The sequence below is a fragment of the Denticeps clupeoides genome, chromosome 2 (genome assembly GCF_900700375.1).
Source record: "Denticeps clupeoides chromosome 2, fDenClu1.1, whole genome shotgun sequence".
NCBI classification, from domain to species: domain Eukaryota; kingdom Metazoa; phylum Chordata; class Actinopteri; order Clupeiformes; family Denticipitidae; genus Denticeps; species Denticeps clupeoides.
In genome coordinates, this window is record NC_041708.1 from 7,158,521 (window position 1) to 7,183,909 (window position 25,389).

Genomic DNA, 25,389 nt, shown 5'->3' on the forward strand with positions numbered 1-25,389 from the left:
AAAGTTGGAACGTTCTTTATGTTAATAAAATGAACACTAAAAGGCTTTCGAATCAAATGAGCCAATATTTTATTCACAACAGAGGTATAGATAGCAAATGTTCAAATTGTATCGACTACCTGAGATCACTTCAAATTTGATTCCTAGTACAGGTCCCAGAAAGGGATATTCATCTGGCTGCTTTATGCAAAGTTCAAAAACCCAGAATTATATGAGAAGTGGATCTTTAGACCTAATTTGATCTTCTCTCAACTGGAGTTGCAATGGTTTGAATACGATTATAGTCAGAGAAATAATCCAGATTTCACTATCTGGATTATTTTACATGATTTTGTTCACAACTGTATTAACATGGCACAATCATATTATATAAAGGTTTTAAACTTAAGAAGATATTTTTTCCATCTTTTCTGTCCATTAGAAAATGTAAATGTGTAAATACAGTCCCTGACAAAAGTCTTGTCGCTTGTGTACAAATTGACCTTAACATTTTCTTTTACAAGAAATGACTCATTTTATTCCCAAAAGCTTTTGTAATAATGTTTCAGTGCAAAATGAAACTGTCAAAAAGTGTTCTAATATTCAAAGCTCGGTAAGGCCCATTGAGTGAATTTTTGCAAAATCATAAGTGTTGTCGCCTTGTCATATGAGCTTCACTTGTGACTAATAATGGATCAATTAGGTCTCAGGTGTGTATAAAAAAGTACCCCAGTACACTAGACCTTCACATCAACTGCAACTAGACCTCTGCAAACATGCCTACGATTCACCCAGTGACTAATTTTCAAGAGACCTGATCCCCTGCTGATGTGGCAGACACTTTCAATGTGTCTCAGCGTCAAGTACAGAGACTGGAGACGTTTTTGACAAGCCCAGGTCAGGCAGACGCCGCAAGACAACTGCTCGAGAGGACCGTTTGTTGGCTCAAAAATCCAAGGCCAGCCCAATCTGTCACGATTAAATTATAAATCTTTTTTTACTTAACAAAAAGTGGAGACCTGGTCTCCACAGTCACCGGACCTGAACCCAATCGAGATGGTTTTGGGGTGAGCTGGACCGCAGAGTGAAGGCAAAGGGGTCAACAAGTACTAAAAACCTCTGGGAACTCCTTCAAGACTGTTGGAGATCCATTTCAGGTGACGACCTCTTGAAGCTCATCGAGAAAATGACAAGAGTTTGCAAAGCAGTAATCAGTAATGTAAATGGTAATGAAAATAAAGAAAACACATTGAATGAGAAGGTGTGTCCAAACTTTGGCCTGTACTGTGTGTGTGTGAGTGTACACACACACACACACACTCTACACCCATGGACCGTGGCATGGTATTTATTATATACTACTACCACCACATTTTCATACAAGTGTTTATTTTTGATGTAATTAAATATTCATCAAAAGCAAAATTTGCTTCACAGATTCCCATTGTTACATGACAACAAGGATATTTGGATATAATGGAAAATGTATTATTGACAAAAATAAGTTCACTGTTGAATGTTATGTTTATAATAATTTGCCTTTCACGATAAAGCTTCTTCTCCCTCAGTGGCCGTCTCCTGGCCTGCACTTTCCAGCATCTGTTTGTACTGGCTTTTGAAAAATCCAGTCTGAAAAACAAAAAAGCAGGGAAAACATATCTTGATGTGCCTGTGTGGAGTCAAGCTGCAAATGTATAACCTCACAGTGCCACGGAACACAAAAGGTAAAGTGTGCACTTATCAGCTTATTTGCATTGTTACCTTGTAGAGAACGGCAGTGATCAATGCTAACAGGAGAAGCCCCCCCACAACTCCACCAATGATCTGCTTCATGTAGGACGGCTCATCATAAACCTCAACAATTGTCATTACCTGCAGAGAATGCACCACAATAAACTCATGATGAATGAATTCAATTTGATGAGCCGTTTAATGGTGAACGTAGAAAAGACAAATGGTTACCCTAGTGACTGGTATGTCTGAAGATGTGAAAATGTATGTTTTTTTGTCATATTTCAATGTTGCCTCGCTAACCAATTCAAACTTAGCAGATTTAAGGCCAGTCTGGGGAAGAGAGATAAGGAGTTAGTTTTGAAGACATTTAATCAAACAAGAATTTGTAGATGTAGATCTTTCAAAAATGTTTTGCATTGCAAACACTTACAAATATACACTGCTCAAAAAAAATAAAGGGAACACATAACTCAATGAAACTCCAAGTTCATTGAGAAACTCCACTTAGGAAGCAACAATAGACAACAAGTGGAAATTGGCACAGACCACTTCTAAGTTCCTATGCCTTCTGGCTGATGTTTTGGTCACTTTAGAATGCTGGCGGTGGATTTGGAGCACATTTGGCATTTGCAAGAGAATACCAAGATTAGCAAATTCAAACCCTGTACAAAGGTTCACACTGAGCACATGTGACAGACATGACAGAGACCGGAGATGCCGAGTAGAACGTTCTGCTGCCTGCAACATCCTCCAGCATGACCGGTTTGTCAGCGGGTCAGTAATGATGTGGATGGCCCTCCAAGTGCTCACCAGAGGCAGCCTGGCTGAGATGAGACCCCTTGTGAGACCATATGCTGGTGTGGTTGGCCCTGGGTTCCTCCTAATGCAAGACAATGCTAGACCTCATGTGGCTGGAGTGTGTCAGCAGTTCCTGCAACACTAAGGCATTGATGCTGTGGACCAAACCAGAATCCAATTGAGCCCATCTGGGATATCATGACTCGCTCCATCCACCAACACCACAGTGCTCCACAGACTGTCCAGGAGTTGGCAGATGCTTTAGTCCAGGTCTGGGAGGAGAGCACTCAGGAGACATATCCACCAGGCGATGTAGGGAGATCATACAGGCACATGGAGGCCACATGCTACTGAGCCTCATTTTGACATTACATCAAAGTTGGATAAGCCTGTGGTGTGTGACTCCAAATCCAGATTGGCATGGGTTAATAAATTTGATTTCCATAGATATTTTTTGTGTTTTTGTTGTAAGCGCATTGAAATATTTGTATGAAATACTTTGTTCTTTATATAGTTAAATCATTCAGATCTAGAATGTCTTGTTTTTGTTTTCGCTTTATTTTTTGAGCAGTGTACATCTTTTAGCCACAGAAGTTCAAACTTGACTGAAACTGCATGACAGTACCTGCTCAATCCACCCAAAGCTGATATTCCCAGAGATGTTATAAAACATGGACCTTTCCTTCATCAGGTACGAATCACAATGGAAAACTCTACAAAGAGCGATAGAGCAGTCCTGAAAAAGAACACACGATGACCGCAATTAACACATCAGCTGAACTTGTACTCTGTCCCACTGAAGCATGGACTCTACAGGACAAGAATGTGTCCTGGAGGCATATGGCACACTTATGTTTGCAGTAGAGCCTTCTCCTGTTCATTAAGTATGGTCTGCAGGGATCAGACAGCTGCTCAATTGGACTGAGATACGGTGGATCGGAAGGTCAAGTCAATGCTCCTGAAAAAATTCCTGAACTATTTTTGCAGCGTCGAGGGCCCTTTATCTTACTGAAAGTGGCCCCTACAATCAGGCCATGATTGTTAGCTAGGTGGTACTTGACAAGGTATCATGAACGAATGCAGGACCCAAGGTTTCCCAACAGAACATTAATCAGAGCACTACTCTGGCCCTGGCCTGCCTTCACGTGCAGATAAATGACTCAAGGACAACATTTCAAGAACTGACTTGACTTAATTTGACTTATAAAGTGCCTTTATAAAGAGATGATCTTACTGCATTACTAACTTCATTAATGTTGCCATTGATGGATGATTAGAAGATTACCACTCACCACTACAATATGGTCCTTCAGTTTTTCCTTAAAATCAGTGATGTTTGGCTGTACATCATTCTTAACCCTGCATCCGGGAACCTGAAAAATAGATGAACAAAAGCAAAAGAAGGCAGGAGGATACAAGGAGGACGTCTTCCCCCTTATCAGAACTGATTATTTCAGAAATTCTCACCTCAAATGGTTTTGGGTCAGCCCAAATGTCTTTGGCACCAAGTTTGACTGGTACATGGAGAACAACAGTGGCATTTAGTCCCCTGATATAATTCACCACCTGCAAAGGAGATGTAGTTTAACATGCATTTGAAATATATGAAGACCATGCTTATGTTATCCACACACTGAAGGTTATAGATTGACTAAACTGGATTAACCAAATAATTTTTAAAAGCCCCAGGAATGGAAGCTGACTGCTTTTGAGCTGCAGATGAACTATAGAATGAGATCCTCAAAGCAGGGGAATCAGAAGCCTAAGGGAAATACAGCAAAGGAGGCAGCAGAAATAAAGGAACAGATTTAAATGTCCATCACGCTAATAAGATTTATTAGAAATTTACCTGAAAAACCTGCCTCACTGGCTTTACCACATCCCCCTCTTTAGCAGTGAAATTGACATAGTTGGTAGTCTCCTCAAATCTTCATAAAAAAAAAGGGTTTTTAATCATATTATGATTATTTTATGACTGTATGCAAGAAATGTTAAAGGATTCCTCAGCCAATGGCAATAAAAGACAAACCTCTTGATCAAAATGTAAATGCCATATTTGACACCGATAGTTTTGGTCTGAGAAGCCTCAGTATCTGGTGAATGCTGGTCATTTCCACTGAAACAAAAAAGATACTCAGGTCAGTGCGGGCAGTCAGTTCAGTACGTCTTACTTTATAGTACCGAAAAGTCAGGACTGTGACAAACCCATTCAAGTGGAGATGCATAAATACCTTAAAACATTTGCAGTGAAGTTCAAAGTTTTGGTGAATTGACTGCTGCCCTCGATGCCATAATGGATCATAAATATAGCCTTTTTTAAAAAAAGAGATAGAATTAGAATGCTGGGGGCACTATTTTCAAGTGGTGCTAAGTGCAGCACTATGTGCTTAGCGTGGGGCTTGTTTGCTAGTGCAAAACAAGAAAGGAACATGATCTTCGATGTGACACACGGATGGGTGGATTTAAATAATCAAGACTGAGGAAGGTAGCGTGCATGAGAGCCGTGACGAATGTAGCTGTAGTGACCTTTGTGTTGGCCTTTAAAATGGGTCTGTAAATGTTGCAGGTCGTCAGTCCAGGGCTGACTTCATCCTCACTGTCTAAGGAGCCGCACTCCACTCGACCCTGTTCCACACACCGTCCAAACAGAACAAGATTGCAATAAACAATTACAGGACTTGTTAGAATCTATCGACTTATCAACAAAACAGTATTTAAATATTAAGTATTTTAATTTTAATGTATTTCACATTCATACGCTACCAGTTATTGGTTTTACACATGCCCCACCCATTTATGAATCTATCTTCTTTTTCACAATTTTTATATCAAATTTTTTTATAGGTCCTATGCTGCATCTCATCAACCTGCTTATGATGAGGACCAAATGGAGCAAGTCAAAGCATTCAGCACCAGCATTCGGTTGGCTGCATGTTGGGATGGTGTCAAATAAGCGCTGCATGAAAGCGCTGCGTTTGATTCTAATTGCCCTACCAATTGCAACAAAAATGCCATTCAGAGGGCGTTCACTTCAGACGTCTGTGTGGACAAGGCATAATACTCTCCATATTCTTTATAGTTAAAGTGTGTCAAACTTTTGATTGATAGTGTATTTATTCTAATGGCGCACTGTAAACAGCATTAAACGAATTATTTGGCTGCCAGCAGTTGGTTAAGTTGTTTCAGTTGCTGATGTCTGGCGTTTTACCTGGTTCATGGTGAAAGCCCTGTAAGAGAGGCCTGGTGGGTAGCTTAGCTTGACATGGGTGTTGTAAGAGTTTTCACCACGGTTCTCAACCATCACCGTCAATCTCATCTCCTGAGCTATGCCAACCTCTACAACTGTAGACCTGAGAATGGATCAAGGATGGGTTCAAAAAGCAAACACAGGCCAGCGTTCAACAACAAAAAAAAATGCTCCATTCAATTATTTGCCTTTACCCAGAGAAATTGAAGTCAACTTTCAAGTTGTCAACACAAACTTTGTCTTGACCACAATCAAACTCAAAATCCAACTGGAAAACAAGCATTAAATGGTAAATGTATAGATTAGATTAGCATTAATTAAAACCCCATGGGACCAAATAAATACAGAACTCAACCTTCAGTCTAGGGATTCTTTTAAGGTTGTTTTATACAGTATGTTTAGTTGACATTCAGGCTAATAACTAGGAAGCCCAGCCACAGTTCGTTACGTACAAGGTGGTTTGTGTTTGGATTGGAGTTGTTAGACATTATCGGTCTCAGGCTCCCAGGTCCTGGAAGAGGGTTCCCCTCAAACTTGAATTTCACATTATTTATCAAAGGGTTTAAGGCATCTTCAGGAGAACACTGAAAAAAAACACGATGGTCATAAAAATACAGCAAGCAGTTTCACAGTTTCCATTACAGAACGTCTGAGAGAGGTACATGGCATTTACCTCTACAAAGATGTCATGATTCTGACAGTTCTCTTTGAGCTTCAAGTCAATCACAGCCACTTTCATGCGATTTTTAGCTGTGAAAAAGGCACGGTAGGTCTGCCGAGAGGAGTCCAGTGTCATATTGTAGGTGAGTTTTGCTTGCAGATCTACATAATTGGCATAGTTGTGAATAAAATAAAAACCAATAATGGTTATAAAATAACCCTAATGTTACAGTAATTAACACCATACAAATGACATCATTATGACTAATTATTAATGGATTAATCACACCAGGTTCTTTGCCTTCTTTGTTGGGAAAACGTCCACATTCTTTCTGAAGGTAATAAAAGGATACTCAACGGATGGTTTCATTAACATTAATAAATGGTGGTTCATTAATTCAGAATGGTGGCCCAACCTGACTGTGTCTCTATGTGTGAATAAAATTTTAACAATCAGAACTGAGCATTCATCCACAGCATGGTGTAATTCTGTATAAAACTGTGAACAGAGCAGATGAACAAGGTGTCATTGATGACTGGGGGAACCTTGTGTGTCTCGCGTTTCTCTCTTCATCAAGAAGCACACTTTCATGCTGATGCGCTGAGGCTGTGTGCAATCAGAGATGGTGGACGGGATTTTAGATGGTGTAAACGATGATGTGGTGGTTATGGAAACCACAGGTCTGGACCTGGGAACACCACAGAAAGATCAGAAAAGCAGTGTGTTATTATTTTGTTAGAATAATAATCCAAGTTATAAAAGGTTTAGTCTTTTCATCTAAGATTTACATTTTATATTTGTGGCATTTAGCAGATATTCTTTTTTGTTTTCCAGAGCAACTTACAATCAGTAGTTACAGGGAGTTAAGAGTCTTGCTTAGGGACACTTGTGGTCTTCTGATTCATAGTCGAGTGTGTTACCCACCCGGTCACCTTCTGACCTTTTGTCTAAGACCTTTTGTCTTATCTCTTAGCTTAAAACTCCATTTTATATTTATGAAACGGGTGAAATTTCACTATTTGGGACATTGCTAGTTGTATTTCAGCAGGACCATATCTCTCTCAAAAATATTATTTCTTCAATGATTTCTTAAGTGAAACTTAGGTTTAGGTTAAATGTGTAATGATTGTGTATTGTATAGGTAAACAAGAAGTTGCTAACCTGAGAACCAGAACCGCTCCCTTGGACCCAACAGCAATATCCGGTAGCCCATCCCCACTCTGATCCAGAGCGAACGAGCTCAGCGTTAATCCAAAGAACTTCAGTCCTGATTGTACTGAGGAGCCCAAAATCCTCTATTAGGAAAAAAAGATTGTTTTAAATTGTTTGGAATTGGAGAACTTAAATTAAATAAATGGCTTTGTTATTTTTTTTTTTTTATCGTCATACCTGGGAGTAAGTGGGGTTGACTCCGTTTCTCCTTCCATTGAAGATGTAGACGCTACCCTGGTTATTGTCCTCCAGAGGAGCTCCAACAGCCACATCCAAAATCCCATCCCCATTCAGATCTGCCAGGCTGGCCAGAGAAGAGCCGAACCTCCCCCTCTGTCCAGCAGCTCCCATCAGAGTCTCACCAGCATAGGACACAACACTATAAAAGTACTAAAAGACACAATTAGCACAATGTCACAAAACCACAACGGATTCCTGAACTCCAACCAGCCCAAAACAGCTATGTAAAAATAAACCAATTATTTTGTGTCTAGGCAAGCCCATTCATTATTATACAGCTATGCTTGTAATTAATACAAAGATCGTAATGGCGCTGCACACTGCTCAATCATCAACTGTACCAAGGTTGATAACAGTGAAACAAAGGGCTGTGCTGTCTACTTACCTCTCGTGAGAATTTAAAGATGAACACTTTTCCCTCTTGATCCCCCTCTCGGTACATGGGTGCAGATACCAGAATCAAGTCACTGTTGGAGTCACCGTCCAAATCCAGAACACAGACATCGGCGCCGAAGTAGGAACCAATCTGAGGTTTTGAAAGATTGGAGAAAATGAATGGAATAAGCATATAAAACAGTATTCTCAGACGGAAACCTCTTGAACACAAAATACCTGTTTAGTGTTCTGCTGCAGAGTCTGTTTGGCCTTCCCATCATTGGAGAACACTCTCACCAGGCCCCAGTGTTTATATCTTGGAGCTCCTACAATGACGTATGGTTTCCTGTCTATTGTTGCCACAGCCATGGAATAACCTTTAAAAAAAAAGCCATACGGAATATACATACTCACAAACATTGTATACATCATAGGCAGTTGATATTATTAAATTATATTCCGTTATTTTCTTTCAATGTGCTGCTCAATACATTGACCTGATTTTTGTTAACCCCCTTACAAACACACAATGATGTCCATGAGAACCAGAATGTAATAGGCCCCAAAACGTGCTGAGGTAGCGATAGGTGGTATAGTAAAAACTGTGTCAATGCTGCTGTTCTACAAACCAGAATAGCTGGTCATTTTCACTACCACTTATTGCCTTTGCAGTTCGGCTGGTACCAATACTGATAACAATACTTTGCACAAAAAGCATATCCATTTACATTTATGGTATACATCAGGTGCCCCTTATACAGAGCGACTTACAATCAGTAGTTACTGGTACTGTCCCCCTGGAGAGGGCTCTAAACATGGACAGATGCTGCCCATTTATGATTAGGGCACTGTTAAAAGGAACGGTTTGGCAGCAGACAAACGCTGCCTTTGGTTTCGTTTTAGTTCCTTGCAATCGCCACACACCTTCTGGTTGTTTTTCACTGTGTTTTTTTGTTTCCTTTGCCTGGCCCTTGGGCTTTTATTTTTTTTCTTAATAAATGCCCTTCATCTTGAATATGCTTCGCAACTGCACCTTGCTTTCCCGTAAGCCCGGAGTTGTGACAGAATGCAGCCGTCGAAAAACACGCAGGAGACCGTAAACGTAAACAGAGGAGAAACCCAAGCGAGGAAGAGTTTCTCGGATTGGCATATGGGCAGGTATACTGCCCCATGGGAGCTGATCGGAGCCTGGCTAGAAGGTGTAAGCAGGGTGGACAACACGCGAGTTCCCTAACACAAAGTGGCACAAGCTGCAGATGCAGAGCAAAGAGGACATTCGGGTGAGGACCTCTGTGTGCTGGTGCGAAACCTCCCTGTTGATCTGGACCACAAGGATGAGGTCAAGGACGAGCTGGTGGGCGGACGGTACAGGGTTTGCACCTTCACAGCACCGTTCCTGGGCCCACATGTCTTCCTGGTGCACGAGGATGACTAGAGCGAGGAAGACAGTAAGGAGGAGGAGATTTGCGATGCAGTGGAGTGCTGAGCGAAGAGTGAACCCCAATCAGAACCCCGAGGAGGAGGTCCTTGACCCACAGACGCCAGTGCAGGTCAAGGTGGCATAGCCACTAGAGGGCCCTGAGTCCAGCCAGGGGGGGGTAGTTTTTTTGATGGGACGGTTATCAGTGCCTTGGCGGTCCGGGACCGTCTCCCTGCATGATGCAGACAGGAGAGCTGGAGACACCGGCAGAGATGTGCAGGGGCAGGACCTGCACATACTTTGAAGGCCCCTCCCTGTGGTATGGTGAACTGCCTTCCTGGGGATGGCAGGGAGGGACACAGCATGCGTCAACGGGGAAGTGCAGTGTCAGGGGCTGCACATGCCTGGAAGGTTCGATCCTGGCTTTTGTGTGCAGTTACCCTGAGGGCCCGAAGTTGCCGTTGCGCCAGATGACATCCTCCGGTACCAGGTCTCTGCATCGCAGATTTAGCCCTTGGAAGGGGGGGCACTGTCATGGCTAGGTGCAGTCTGCTGCCTGCACCGATCAGCCTGACAACAGGGCTTTAATCATGGACAGATGCAGCCAATTAGGCGTTCATGATTACGGCCCAGTTAAAAAGAACGGTTTGGCTGCAGACAAACTCTGCTGCATTAACGTGGTCCTTAAACTTACTATTTGGTTTTGTTTTTTAGTTCCTGGCAATCGCTACATGCCTTTGGGTTGTTTTTCTGTTTCCTTTGTCTGGACCTCATGCCTTGTTTTATTTTGTTCTTATTAAAAGCCCTTAGTCCTGAATATGCCTCGCTTCTGCACCTTCCCCATGAGCCTGGAGTCGTGACGAGGGTTAAGTGTCTTGCTCAGGGAAACAATGGTAGTAAATGGGGTTTGAATGTGTTTTCAACAATATATAAACAGTTACAGAGGGTTATCTTACCCAGATAACTGTCCGGTTCCATTTCCTCGTCTTTTAAAGAACTCATCTCTCTACCGTCTGCGTAGTACTCGTGGTAGCCTCCTTTCCACCCATAAGCACCAACTGCGCTCATTACAAATTTTTCCTGAGACACATTAAAGAAAGCAACGCAGAAAGCAAGTCATTAATACATTCCATTAGGTTCTAGCTAAAATGTGTTATAGGACAATGGAGGAGCTAGGCTAACAAAAGCTCATCACAGATAGCAAAATATCCAAATACTGATTATTTATTGTCTTTATAGGGGAGTTTGTTTTCTATGTCATGTCATGTTCATACCCTGACTGTGGTGTACAATAATAAAAAAAAATCTACAAACATTCTGACAAGTACAGAACTAGTTAATGGATTGCCATTCAAGTCATTATTTTAATTCAAACATTATGAAAAATGTTGATTTTGGATTAATTAAGGGAGTCCTTATATGCATTTAAAGCCATTCTCCAACGGACACCTACAAGTGGGTTTGATATAAACACAGCACTGAAGCCTTTCTGTGCAAATTCCATATTTGTGGCATCACCACTTGTTTGGGTTCCTGGAGACAATAAATAAATAAATAAATATACATTTTGAAAAATTGCATGCTAATGTAAATGAAATGTCAATCAATGTCGTGCCAATCCCTACCTTCAATGGCTATAATGTTCTTTGTCAGAGTGTTTCTTATGTTCTCCAGGGCTGCAAAGCTGTCCACCCTAAACAAATTCTGGTTTGAAGAGGCGATCTTTGATAGCTCTAATTTTGCACTTTGTTTGGAAAAGGCACTGCCAACCTACAATGCAGCATAATTACAGACAGCACTAACACTCACAACACAATATACATATCATTTACTTTATTAATGTGCTTCAAAAACTTTACCCCTATGGCATATCTAACAATCTTTTTTCTGTCCGCTTGTGCAATAGCGTCAGGTAAGGCATAGCCATCCTGAGATTCTCCATCAGTGATGACTATCAGGATTTTCTTTGCAGTTTCTCTTGCTCCAGCTTCAGGTGTGAACAACTGGTTCCTGGAAAATTAAGAACATAATCCTTGTGCATGCTGATCATTAACCGACATTATGAAATATTGAGGCAATGCTTTTAATTACATCAAGGACTCACACAAGCATATTGATTGCCCCTGCTGTGTTGGTGCCTCCCCCTATCTGGCCGATCTGATTAATTTGATTTTCCCAGTAGTTGCGTTCGAACTGGTTGAATCGGATGTGAATATTGCAGAATCTGGAGTACTGTGCAACAGCAAACTAATATAACAAAACACACACACACACACACTCAACTGGTTCGGTAAATGTATGCTGAATCACATTTAGAAACACAAACCAGAAAAGAAATCAGAATGCAAAACTTGTGAAAGGAATATTATCCCTGGTCCCAAAAGGTGACATACTTACCAATTAAAACCAGTGTAAAATACAATGCAGTACATTTAGTGATACAGCCTATGGAAATGGGCCAGTATGGCTGAATTGGTTGTAATAAAATGAATAGTACCCAGCCCTATGTGTAATCAGAAGGTTGCAGGTTCGAATCCCGATCCGTCAAGGTGCCACTGAGCAAAGGACCGTCCCCACATACTGCTCTCTGGGCGCCTGTCATGACTGCTCACCAAGGGTGATGGGTTAAAAGCAGAGGTCACATTTCATTGAGTCACCGTGTGCTGTGCTGCAGTGTTTCACAATGACAATCACTTCAGTTTCACTTTTCACAATAGCAGTGTAATCATGCAGTGATTTGAAAAAGTGCTTGGCCCCTCTCTGATTTCTTACTTTTTTCCATGTTAGTCACATTTAAATGTTTCAGATTAGTCCAATTTAAATATTAGTGATTGCGCCCTGAACCTAATAATTTCTTGGCCCACCCTAATAAGCAACAACTGCATTCAAGCACTTGCGATTACCTGCACTGTATCTTTTACAGCGCTGTGAAGGAATTTTGACCCACTGATCTTTGCAGAATTATTGTAGTTCAGCAACAATGGAGGGTTTTCAAGCATAAACCACCTTTTTTAAGGTCATGCCACAGCAGTTCAGGACGTTGACTAGGCAACTCCAAACTATTCATTCTGTTACTCTTCAGCCAATCAGAGGTGGACTTGCTGGTGCGCTGTCCTGCTGCAGAAGTTTCGTTTCAACCTGAGGTCACAAACCGACGGCCGGACATTCTCCTTCAGGATTTTGTGGCAGACGGCAGAATTCATGGTTACATTTATCACAGCAACTCTTCTTGGTTCTGAAGCAGCAAATCAACCCCAAACCACCACACTACCACCACCACCATACTTTACTGTTGGTGATGTTCTTTTTCTAAAATGCAGTGTTACTTTTCACACACATTCTTGTCAGTCAGCATTTTCCTAAAAGTCTTGATCATCAAAATGCTTTCTGGCAAAATTGAGCCTTAATGTTTTTTTTTTTTTGTGATTTTCGTTTTCTTATGGTGGAGTCATGAATACTGATCTTAGCTGAGTCACGTGAGGCCTGAAGTTCTTTAGATGTTGTTGTGGGGTCTTTTGTGACCTCTTGGATGGGAAAATGATTGTCATTGTGATACACAGCACAGCACATGGTGGCACACAACAAAATGTGTCCTCTGCATCTTAACCATCATCCTTAGTGTGCAGTGGGCAGCCATGACAAGTGCCCGGGGAGCAGTGTGTGGGGACAGTGCTTTGCTCAGTGGCACCTCACTTGATGGATTGGGATTTGAACCTTAACCTTCTGATTACGGGGCCGCTTCCTTAACCGCTAGGCAACCACTTCCCCATATGTTGAATAGTGTAGCAAAATACTTGAGTTCTGCTGATGGTCACAAAGTAATAAACTGAAAGCTGTAACTTATTGTGGCTTGGTCAGTGTGGAACTTAGTTTTAGTTGTCATGGTGGCAGCCATCATTTAAACTAGCAACCAACTAAGGGACATGTTGGTTGTCTTCACCCTGTAGGTAGTGCGGTACACAATTCGACTCTTTCATGTCAACACTGTTTTCATATGTACCGACATCATGAACATGACTGTACATTTCCACAGTACTACAGGGAGTGCAGAATTATTAGGCAAATTGTATTTTTGAGGAATAATTTTATTATTGAACAACAATCATGTTCTCAATGAACCCAAAAAACTCATTAATATCAAAGCTGAATGTTTTTTGTAGTAGTTTTTAGTTTGTTTTTATTTTTAGCTATTTTAGGGGGATATCTGTGTGTGCAGGTGACTATTACTGTGCATAATTATTAGGCAACTTAACAAAAAACAAATATATACCCATTTCAATTATTTATTTTTACCAGTGAAACCAATATAACATCTCCACATTCACAAATATACATTTCTGACATTCCAAAACAAAAACAAATCAGTGACCAATATAGCCAGCTTTCTTTGCAAGGACACTCAAAAGCCTGCCATCCATGGATTCTGTCAGTGTTTTGATCTGTTCACCATCAACATTGCGTGCAGCAGCAACCACAGCCTCCCAGACACTGTTCAGAGAGGTGTACAGTTTTCCCTCCTTGGAAATCTCACATTTGATGATGGACCACAGGTTCTCAATTGGGTTCAGATCAGGTGAACAAGGAGGCCATGTCATTAGTTTTTCTTCTTTTATACCCTTTCTTGCCAGCCACGCTGTGGAGTACTTGGACGCGTGTGATGGAGCATTGTCCTGCATGAAAATCATGTTTTTCTTGAAGGATGCAGACTTCTTCCTGTACCACTGCTTGAAGAAGGTGTCTTCCAGAAACTGGCAGTAGGACTGGGAGTTGAGCTTGACTCCATCCTCAACCCGAAAAGGCCCCACAAGCTCATCTTTGATGATACCAGCCCAAACCAGTACTCCACCTCCACCTTGCTGGCATCTGAGTCGGACTGGAGCTCTCTTCCCTTTACCAATCCAGCCACGGGCCCATCCATCTGGCCCATCAAGACTCACTCTCATTTCATCAGTCCATAAAACCTTAGAAAAATCAGTCTTGAGATATTTCTTGGCACAGTCTTGACGTTTCAGCTTGTGTGTCTTGTTCAGTGGTGGTCGTCTTTCAGCCTTTCTACCCTTGGCCATGTCTCTGAGTATTGCACACCTTGTGCTTTTGGGCATTCCAGTGATGTTGCAGCTCTGAAATATGGCCAAACTGGTGGCAAGTGGCATCTTGGCTGCTGCACGCTTGACTTTTCTCAGTGCATGGGCAGTTATTTTGCGCCTTGGTTTTTCCACATGCTTCTTGCGACCCTGTTGACTATTTTGAATGAAACGCTTGATTGTTCGATGATCACGCTTCAGAAGCTTTGCAATTTTAAGAGTGCTGCATCCCTCTGCAAGATATCTCACTCTTTTTGACTTTTCTGAGCCTGTCAAGTTGACCCATTTTGCCAAAGGAAAGGAAGTTGCCTAATAATTATGCACACCTGATATAGGGTGTTGATGTCATTAGACCACACCCCTTCTCATTACAGAGATGCACATCACCTAATATGCTTAATTGGTAGTAGGCTTTCGAGCCTATACAGCTTGGAGTAAGACAACATGCATGAAGAGGATGATGTGGACAAAATTCTCATTTGCCTAATAATTCTGCACTCCCTGTATAGTGGTAGCAGCCCAGTGGGTTACACACTTGCCTATGATCCAGATGATCAAACCTCACTTACTACTATTATGTCCCTGAGCAAGACACTTAATCCCTGTAACTAATGATCGTAAGTCACTCTGTATAAGGGCGTCTGATAAATATTGAAAATGTAAAAACCAATATTGTATTACTGTAATTTGTTTTATTTTGGTATTGGTCAGTCACTAATCCTGTTAAACCCTGACAAGACAGAAGCGCTTGTAATCGGGCCTCAAGCAGCCAGGCATAAACTGGCTGACTACACAATAACCCTGGATAGCCTTTCTATCTCAGCGAGTATTGAAGTGAAGGATCTAGGAGTCATCATTGATGCAGGTCTCACATTCAGTTCGCACGTAGATAATGTCACTAGAATAGCATTCTTTCACCTTAGAAATATTGCGAAAATAAGAAATATCATTTCAATGCATGATGCAGAAAAGTTGGTCCATGCATTTATTACATCAAGGTTAGATTACTGCAATGCATTATTGTCTGGATGCTCTAGTAGGTGCATGAGTAAACTCCAGCTAGTACAGAATGCTGCAGCCAGAGTTCTAACCAGAACCAGGAAATTTGACCACATCACCCAAGTCTTACAATCACTGCACTGGTTACCCATCAAATTTAGGATTGACTACAAAATCCTACTTTTAACCTATAAAGCTCTAAATGGTCTCGCCCCACAGTACCTGAGTGAACTTTTGGTTCCTTACGAACCGCCACGCCCCCTTCGATCAATGGGTGCGGGGTCACTACTGGTACCAAAGGTGCAGAAGGTCACAGCTGGGAGCAGATCCTTCTCCTATAGAGCTCCGCAGTTGTGGAACAGCTTGCCTGTCAGTGTCCGGGATTCAGACACAGTCTCAGTGTTTAAATCCAATCTCAAAACCTATCTGTTTTCTCTGGCTTTTTGCTAAAGTCCTAGACCCTCATTTCACTTGATTTTGACGCAGTGTCAATTATAAAGTCCAGTTTATCATAGAGTCTCCCTGTTAGACACAGACAAAGTTAAATTCACCAGTTAGGCTGTCCTAGTTAGGGTACCGGGCCACTGTAGCACCAATATACCACATATTTCAGTATCGGTCGTACAGTGCAACCGTCTGCCGCTGCTTTTGTTTGCTTTTCTCCGAGACACGGAATCAAGCACCCAGACTACTGGCAGACCCCAGTGATCAGACCAGCAAATAAATCCTGGTTCCTGACAACTGCTTTACAAGGACAAAACATGAAACAAACCAGAGGGTCACCACAGCCACCACCACCATTACAACTACAGCTCCAGGGATCTTCAAATGGACCAGTAACATCATTACGGACACGTAATCTAGACCATGACACTGAATACATCCTGGACTTCTCCAACCCTACAACCGTAGGACTTATTATTATATCATATCCAACCCTGCACTGACACTGTTTGCAGGCTCACTCTACCCTGGAAGGGGGTCCCTCTCTGTATCACTCCTTCCCAAGGTTTCTTCCTTTCTTTTTTTCTCTCTCCTAGAGTTTTTTTGTGTGGAGTTTTTCCTTGTGTGCAGAAGGGTCAAGTGTGGGGGGGTGTCAACTGTAGGGCCTGTCAAAGCCCATTGAGACATACTGTATGTGATTTTGGGCTATATAAGAAATAAATGTTGTTGTTGTTGTAATCCATCAGCTGCAACTGGTGCAAGACGCAGCAGCTCATCTTGGCAAATGCTAGAGTGACCCCATATCCCCAATTATGGCCTCACTTCATCGGTTACCAGTGAAGTTTAGGATAAAGTTTAACATGTTGTTGATTTGTTTTTAAAGCTCAGCGCCTCAGTACCTCCGTGACCTTCTTCACATTTACAGTCCAGCAAGACAACTTCGATCATCTGTGCTCTGTAAATAAGCTGACTTTGACAAACTTTTTCAGATTGCACTTACCCTGATGTCTTGCTTCAAGAGATTTCTGATCAGGTTTTTCACAAAGTTTTTCATATCTATAAATTCATAGCCATGTATACTGCCAGAACCGTCCAATAAAAAGGCGATATCTGTGCCTGGGCAATCTGTGAAGTAAATTGAGGAAGACAGAAATTTCATGCCCTTTTCTGTCATCTGTACAAATCAGAATTTGTGCAGAGAAAAAATCTCAAAAGCGAATGGCAATTGGCTAAAAATAAAGATGTTTTCATCTTCACCTTCAAGAAAGGGTGGAACAGGATTGCTGGTGACAAGGTTCTGATTGACGCTGAAGCACATCCCGCCGTAAAGAGTGATGTCATCACAGTCTTTGGTGATTGTCGGACCACAAACCTGTCGGAGGGTCAGAGGAGAAAACAGAAGGACGACGAGACTGTAGGAGTGTGTCAGAGAGTGAGAGAGGATAGAACTCCAACTTACCACCATCTTTGACGTCTGATCTTTACTCATTGAGAGTCCAAGGGACATGTTGATTGCTGAACTGGGCACTTTTTAAAAAGAACATGGTTGATGAAATCCACTGCAACAGGTCCAGAAACCAATGTATCCATGCAAGAATATGTTAGACAGAAAAGGGCTTCTACACAAATACCTGGTATCGGCAGTGAGGTGCAAGACCCGGACATGACCTGACACTCAAAAACTCGTCCCCTTTTATCAGACGCATATTGCTCCAATGGTGCACTTACGAATAAGCTGAAAATAACATGGAGATTGCAGACCATTATATAGAAAATGCTGTAGCACTACCAGTCATTATGTCACACAGTAAATTTGGAATATTTAGTCTATAGTCTGAAATGTAGTGAGGATTAAGAGTGACATTATAAGGGTCTTTAGATTAGGTATATTTAGAAATGTCATTTTTTGGATGTGCTAACAGTAGTTTGGTGCATTAAAAAGACATCAAACGGGTGAAAACGTCTGGACAAATCAATCCAGACACTTTTGATGTTGTCAGTGACTAGCTGGAAATGTGGGCTATTTCAGCTGAAAAAATTCATTTAATCATACAAGCTGCAGGAGTGCAAAAACACAATTTGTCAAGCGGTAAGTGTAACTTAGTCTGTCTTCATCTTTTGGTCTTTCTTTTTGTTTTGTTTTTTAAATATGAATACTTTTAGTTTCACCTTGTTGAATCCTTCTGTATCACTCTGTAGCCAAACCATGAGGCTGTGTTCTTTATGCTCTTCCAGCCCACAGGGTCAAGGTTGAAGGCATCCGCTGCGTGAGATGCTGAAAGATATGTTTGTGATTACAATTTATTATTTTTTTAAAAACACGTAGGGCTATTTCAGCAATTCTTAACTATATTTAGCATCCAACAGACATAAACTCTGCTTGGTCGGTTTAGATTGTGTGTGGATATTCAAGTAAAGTAAGAAAACTTATTTCCTGGTTTACATTTATATACAGACGTTGGAAGACGAACCGTTTTTTTCTCCTCCAGACAGAAGGAAGTTCTGCTATTCTTCCTAAATAGACACGGCCGCCTCCACTGGGATGCCAGGGTGAGAAATCTGTCTTGCAATAATATGACTAATGTTGCTTTTGTACACAGTCTCATAATTAACGATGGGGCGGTTTTCTTCTAGACAGGTGCTATAATAACAGCCCACAAAGTGGAGTTCACTCCGCTAATAAAATTATTTAAACAAACACATGATACACGTGAAAAATAACTTGTCTCAATAACCAAGCGATAGCATCAACTTCAGATACTACAGCCCCATTTACAGTGTTTTTTCATGTATTCTTTTCATGTAACCTTCATAACATGGTCCAAAATAAGGCATGCAATTAACAAAAAGGCTACATTACAGTAGCCATACGACTTAGATACATTTACCATTTATTCGTCACAAATATATTAAAAGAACTTTATAGTGGTTTATGTTTTATAAAAGAAATCACATTCCCCAGAGAGATGCATGGTTTGGTGAAGATTTCTTTCCTTTCCTCATTTTCTTTCTCTTCCTTTTTTTGGCTCATTGTTAAAAGCTCAAAATGTATTGCATTCAATTCAAAGCTGAACTTGCCCTTGACATGCATTTAATCATTGTTTTTTTAATACCCTAACTCCAAAAATAAGCTCTTGTATAATATTTCTGCAGGTAATGTCAGTTTTTATAATATGCTGCTTTATAGCCCAATGCCTTCATCAGGTTCCCCTATGAAACTGCTAAAGGTATTTTCCACAAGTGTATTAGATATTTTTTCATTTAACTTCATAAAACCACTCACTCTTAGCTAATTTCAAAATGTCTCAGAGAGCACTGTGCCTTATAAGTACCCAGTTCAAAAATGCTTAAAATTTGTATGATTAAAATAAAATACAATTACAATAGAAATATATTAATTATAATACATTTATTAGTGCTGCTTACCAGAAAACCAGTAGAACAGGACTAGAGATATCCAACCCATTATTTACGTCCAAATAAAAAGGAATGAAAGAGAATTTCACATCCATTTGATTGCATTGTGCACTGTTTAGGTGTAGAAAGAAGGAAAGGGGTGGAGCTTGAGCCCACATAAAAAAAAGAACAGTATCACATACTCTGGGTGTTTGAGAACTTCACCACAGTTTTTCAGAACAATGAGCAGTGAGACTGCCCGTAAGACACCCCCCCCCCCCAACTCCTCCACCACCACACACACACACACACACAGAAAACAGAACTGAGCCATAATTTCACCATGGGTTCTACAGGCTCGTGTACAGTCCTGCATAAGTCTCGGTCTGAGTTAATAAATGTGTTTTTTGTAAAACACGGAGGCTAAGAAAGCATGAATAATAGTTTATGACACTTATTCAATCTGCACATTTGGTTTGGTAGTGGGCATGGTCTAAATCATAGGGTTTATATTGTCTAAAACTGAAGAAGCTGGGTGTTGTCAGTCACCCAGTCACTGATGTGGGCTGCTTCTCTTTTAAATGTAAAGTTCTTCATAAATAATGACAAAAAATTGGGGGGTAACTAGTAAGTTAGATCAACCCTTCAAAAAGAGACAACTAGCAATAAGATTCTTTTCACCACAAACTCTGAAGATGTACTGGTTTGTGACGTTTGTGCAATATGTGTATTACAGGGCCACAAAACTGAGCCCAAAATGCTTAAAGCTATTATTAATTGTTGTCACAGGCACCTTTTTAATGTATTTACACTGTGTGGTGAGATGAAGATCCATTTTCACCCTCTCTCACAATATAATCGATGTGAAACCCACTGACACCCCAGTAAATGTCAAAGCTGAGACGTGCACGCACTAAAAGAGCAAGCTCCACCCCCCCTAACCCAAAATGATCCCTTTTCTATATAACCTTCTCCTGCGAGGTAAAGGCTAAGAAAGGTTACAGAAAGGTCAAGGTTCGGCACACCAAGTTAGAGTGACCATATTGGATTTCGGAGAGCAGGGCTGGCATATTGTCACATGGCTGTCCTGTGTGTCTGCATTTACCATGGTAGAAGCAGTTCAGAGACTGTTAACAACTGTAAAAAAAAGTGTCGCTCACTTCCCTTCAATTAAAAATACCTCAGGTGCCGGGTTTATTTACGTCAGTTTCTTTCAGTTTCCTGGATCTGTGTGATTTTAGCACATCTATATGCCTGTGAACGTGCAGAGAATGGGTGATGGTGGCATTTTGCAGGGGTGGGTGCGGGGAATGGGGGGGAATGTTACCGCCCTTCTCCAGTTGCAGGAGGGGGATAATTTTAGCACAACAGCTAAAATGTGAGGGGTCACAATGCAGGATAAATACGGTGGTCTGCGGGGCTGTGGGGCGTCGGAGGCTCTGCCCGGATCTTCTCTTCTCTCCCTCATTCTCGGTCTCCATTCATCTAGCTCTCCTCTCATACAGCAAGGTAACAAAACATCAATTCATTTGACTTGTATATTAAAGTCACCTTTTTTTTTTTTACTTATTGACTTAAAATGTATATATCTTGGTCAAATTAACACTGCATTTACTTTAGGAGCATTTACAACACATTTACAAAACATGGTGCATGGTGCTTTGCAAAATGCTTTGAAGAAAGTTGCCTGCACCCAAGCAGAAACTGGGCACCTGGAACGTTGTGTCAGCACCTCTTCCTTCCTCGCTCGCTAAGAAAATTAGTTTCTCTGTGACACGTTTGAACCGCCATTTAACAGCAGCAGTTTTATTTGACGCGGCCACTCTTGGAGGCCTCAGGTTATCGAGCAACATTTTTTATATTATACACAGCAATTTGTATGCAATATGCTATATATATATGTGTGTCTGTGTGTGTGTGTGTGTGTGTGTGTGTGTGTGTGCATGCTTTATTGGTGCTGAGCAATCCTGACAGCAAATTTGCAACATAAGCTATAGGGTGGAAAAAATGACCTGCATTACACTGGCCTGTTGAGACGACGGGCACTCAGATGTGTTTTATATTTAGCGTGACCTATTGATAGAGTGAATGAAGGAGGTGACAAAGCAGCACAGATGGAGGACCGCAAAGTGCTAGCATTAAAAAGTTCAGAGGACAGGAAAAGGTCGCGGGCATGCCGCTCATTCTTTTGGGTACGAGTAGAGATTAGGCAGCGGGGGGCGGGGGGGACTAGTGAGAAAAAGAGACAGAGGGAGGGGATCACGTGGAAGACGTGATTAAAATGACACACAGAGCGATGACGATTTAAATTCTCTAAACCTGACGAGGAAAGCTCAGATCAGTGTATTCATGGCAGTTCCTTAATTAAAGAACTTCCCGTTGAAGAACAAATGAATCATTTGATACGTCCACTTGTTTCGCAACACCCTTGAAGACTTCCTCTGTCTTGCTTAGCCCGAGGCATGCACGAACACCAGCAGAACATCACTTGGTGCCACAACGGTCTCTCCAATTGCATTGCCTTTGTGTTTCTTTAGAGCAAAGATGCCTCACGCCTATCCCTTCCTCACACCTGAGCAGAAAAAGGAGCTGAGCGACATCGCTCAGAAAATCGTCGCCCCCGGCAAGGGCATTCTTGCTGCTGACGAGTCCACAGGTGACAGTGCCCAGGCCAAACCCCATACCAAATACCGCAATACCACACCCACACCCATACGAAAACTCTCAGAACCGCATTTGAAAGAAATGAATGTGGGATTTTTCCTGTTTCCAAATGCTGAACACACACACACACACACACACGATTCCTTTTTTTAGTTTAAGCATGTGAGAGCTGAAAACAAGAAGTGGTCTGGATGAAAAAAACGATTCATTATTCAAGACGGAAAGATTTTGAAATCCACGTTTCTTGCAGGATAATGTCCTGCAAGAATCTCAGGCTGCTGCAATAGTGGAATAATAATTATTTTTTTGTGTGCGCTTCTTTTTTTGGGTTAATACAGGAAGTGTTGCTAAACGATTTCAGAGCATCAACACAGAGAACACAGAAGAGAACAGGAGGCTGTACCGCCAGCTGCTTTTCACCGCCGATGACCGTATTAACCCCTGCGTCGGTGGAGTCATCTTCTTCCACGAGACCCTCTACCAGAAGACAGATGATGGCAAACTGTTCCCTCAGGTCATCAAGGACAGAGGGATGGTTGTGGGCATCAAAGTGGACAAAGGTGTAGTTCCACTGGCTGGTACAAATGGAGAAACCACCACTCAAGGTACCACTCCTCAAGTTTCATGACCATGTAGAGGTTCTTGTTAGAACCATTTTTAATTTGTTTCATTTCCTCTTTTGGGGTTCCTCCTCAGGTCTTGATGGCTTGTACGAGCGCTGTGCCCAGTATAAGAAGGATGGAGCTGACTTTGCCAAGTGGCGTTGTGTACTGAAGATCACTCCCACCACCCCTTCACGTCTTGCCATCATTGAGAATGCCAACGTTCTGGCTCGCTATGCTAGCATCTGCCAGATGGTGAGAGATGGCGGACACGTTGACATAGAGCATTTCAATGCATGTTCAACCCATTGGTAGTTGATTAAATGGCGTTCATCATTATTAATTTGTGGAATGGTGGAGTCTTAACCCTCCTCATATTTGCTCTCAGCATGGCATTGTGCCCATTGTGGAACCCGAGATCCTCCCTGATGGAGACCACGACCTGAAGAGATGCCAGTACGTTACAGAGAAGGTCCTGGCAGCCGTGTACAAGGCCTTGTCTGACCACCACGTCTACCTGGAGGGCACCCTGCTCAAACCCAACATGGTGACTGCCGGGCACTCTTGCTCACACAAGTACACTGCCCAGGAGATTGCTATGGCAACCGTCACTGCTCTGCGTCGCACTGTTCCTCCTGCAGTGCCAGGTACGCGTTCAGAACCATATTAAGACACGCCTAGATACACATGCCAACCTTCTGGATCCTCACCATCCACACTCTTCTTCTCTTCTCCGACCACAGGCATCACTTTCCTCTCAGGAGGCCAGAGTGAGGAGGAAGCCTCTGTGAACCTGAACGCCATGAATCAGTGCCCACTCCACCGGCCCTGGGCCCTCACCTTCTCCTATGGCCGTGCCCTGCAAGCATCTGCACTCAAAACCTGGGCAGGCAAGAAGGAGAATGGCAAGGCCTGTCAGGAGGAGTTCATCAAGAGGGCTCTTGTAAGTGATCCAACAAAAACATTTCTTCATGTTATTTAATTTAAGTGGGATTTATACATTTAAATGTTGTCACTCTAGTTGGTGGTAAGTAGCATTTGCATGGAATCTGGCTTAATTAACTTTAACAAGGTAAGGCAAGAAAGTAATAAATGTTGAGCATGACTTGGCTTGTGCTCATAGGAGGGCAATCTGGAAGGTTCAGCCTGAAGAGTCCAAAAGAACTCCAACTCACAATTAAATAGCTAGATTGCATAGGAGAATACACAAGTCAAAATTATCACTGAACAGATGAAAACACCATGGCCCATTACGGCCAATGCTGACCAAAGAGATTTACCCAAAACACTGAACATTGTTTTTTTCGATTAACCTCTCTGTTTTGTGTGCCTTTGTCTCACAGGCCAACAACCAGGCCTCCATTGGCAAATATGCTTCCAAGGGAGAGGGTGGTGCAGCAGCAGGAGAGTCTCTGTTCGTGGCCAACCATGCCTATTAGACCCTCACACCCTGTCCTTAGGTCAACAAAAAAAAAAGAGAGAGAAATGTTTCTTATGTAGTCTGATGAGCACCCAGCACCCTCCCCTGAGCTTCACGATGACCTCAGGAGAGAGAGAGAAACAGACACACAACTTTTGGAGAAGAAAAATACTTTTAACACCTTTACAATGAAGCTCCTTCAAAGATCTGCCTCCATTCCCGATTCCATTTTTCCCACACCTAGTTTCTATTACTGTATATGTTGACAGATGTTTTTTTTGTCTGTAACAGGAATGATTACTATTTTACATGGAATAAAGTCTGTACCTTCCAGTGTTGCTGAAGATTTAGAATATCCTTAATCCATTCGTTTTACAAGCATATATATTATTATATCTCTTTATACAATCAGATCACACAATTTACACACGTCACACATTTTGCGTTCATTAGGAAGGAAATGGACCCGTAATCAGAAGGTTGCTGTTTCGAAACCACCAAGGTGTCACCGAGGCGCCACTGAGCAAAGCACCATCCCCCCACACTGCTCCCCGGCGCCTGTCATGGCTGCCCACTGCTCACCATGGGTGATGGTTAAATGCAGAAGACACATTTCGTTCTGTGCACCATGTGCTGTGATTCACAAAGACAATCACTTCGCTTTATTTGAAAAAAAAATTGACATTTTCTTGCAAGTTGCTAGGTAGTGCTAACCAAAAACCATAAACTTGCTGTGTTCCTTAAAATATTCCTAAGCCAGTTTTGCAGTTTATCAAGGTATGTTATCCTAAGGAAGGGTTCAGCCAGGGAATGGATGTGCTTGGTCAGCAACAACGGTTGAAGCAGGAACGTATCACATTAACCCAGGCCACCCAACTACTGGTTCAGTTCTCTAGTAATCTCAAGACTGGATTACTGCAAGTGCCTTCTAGCTGGTCTACCACTATGTACCATCCGACCTCTACAACTAATACAAAATGCAGCAGCATGACTGATCTTCAACCTTCCCAAAATCTCCCACACCACCCCTCTGCTACGTTCCCTCCACTGGCTCCTGGTTGCTGCACGCATCAAGTTCAAAATACTGATGCTGGCCTACAAAGCCAAACATGGA

The 25,389-nt window shown here is 41.9% G+C and overlaps 2 protein-coding genes across 2 annotated transcripts; one reads left to right on the plus strand and one right to left on the minus strand.

The window, feature by feature from the left end:
- Positions 1-1,351: 1,351 nt before the first annotated feature.
- Positions 1,352-19,761, minus strand: LOC114784671 (integrin alpha-M-like). Its single transcript, XM_028970233.1, has 30 exons — positions 19,620-19,761; positions 18,363-18,468; positions 17,825-17,928; positions 17,653-17,720; positions 17,451-17,565; positions 17,194-17,318; positions 11,771-11,913; positions 11,526-11,676; positions 11,292-11,436; positions 11,120-11,199; positions 10,623-10,746; positions 8,484-8,623; positions 8,257-8,397; positions 7,809-8,021; positions 7,581-7,714; positions 6,965-7,107; positions 6,432-6,580; positions 6,211-6,342; positions 5,953-6,026; positions 5,720-5,861; positions 5,038-5,136; positions 4,743-4,822; positions 4,541-4,627; positions 4,361-4,439; positions 3,979-4,077; positions 3,804-3,884; positions 3,137-3,247; positions 1,942-2,043; positions 1,741-1,851; positions 1,352-1,608 (listed from the first exon to the last, which is right to left on the minus strand). Exons 1-30 carry the CDS (start codon positions 19,657-19,659, stop codon positions 1,522-1,524), a joined length of 3,405 nt encoding a protein of 1,134 aa, XP_028826066.1. The 5' UTR covers positions 19,660-19,761; the 3' UTR covers positions 1,352-1,521.
- Positions 19,762-20,946: 1,185 nt separating this feature from the next.
- On the plus strand, positions 20,947-24,614 carry LOC114784484 (fructose-bisphosphate aldolase A). Its single transcript, XM_028969923.1, has 7 exons — positions 20,947-21,098; positions 22,127-22,245; positions 22,592-22,858; positions 22,950-23,110; positions 23,244-23,502; positions 23,599-23,798; positions 24,199-24,614. Exons 2-7 carry the CDS (start codon positions 22,134-22,136, stop codon positions 24,292-24,294), a joined length of 1,095 nt encoding a protein of 364 aa, XP_028825756.1. The 5' UTR covers positions 20,947-21,098; positions 22,127-22,133; the 3' UTR covers positions 24,295-24,614.
- Positions 24,615-25,389: the final 775 nt, after the last annotated feature.

Coding starts and splice junctions, on each gene's coding strand:
- LOC114784484 (XM_028969923.1), top strand. CDS start 22,134: ATGCCTCACGCCTATCCCTTCCTCACACCTGAGCAGAAAAAGGAGCTG. Junction 22,859..22,949: donor TGGAGAAACCACCACTCAAG/GTACCACTCCTC, acceptor GTTCCTCCTCAG/GTCTTGATGGCTTGTACGAG. Junction 23,503..23,598: donor TGTTCCTCCTGCAGTGCCAG/GTACGCGTTCAG, acceptor CTCCGACCACAG/GCATCACTTTCCTCTCAGGA.
- LOC114784671 (XM_028970233.1), bottom strand. CDS start 19,659: ATGGGTTGGATATCTCTAGTCCTGTTCTACTGGTTTTCTG. Junction 17,929..18,362: donor ATACAGAAGGATTCAACAAG/GTGAAACTAAAA, acceptor TGTTATTTTCAG/CTTATTCGTAAGTGCACCAT. Junction 1,852..1,941: donor CAGACATACCAGTCACTAGG/GTAACCATTTGT, acceptor CATTCTCTGCAG/GTAATGACAATTGTTGAGGT.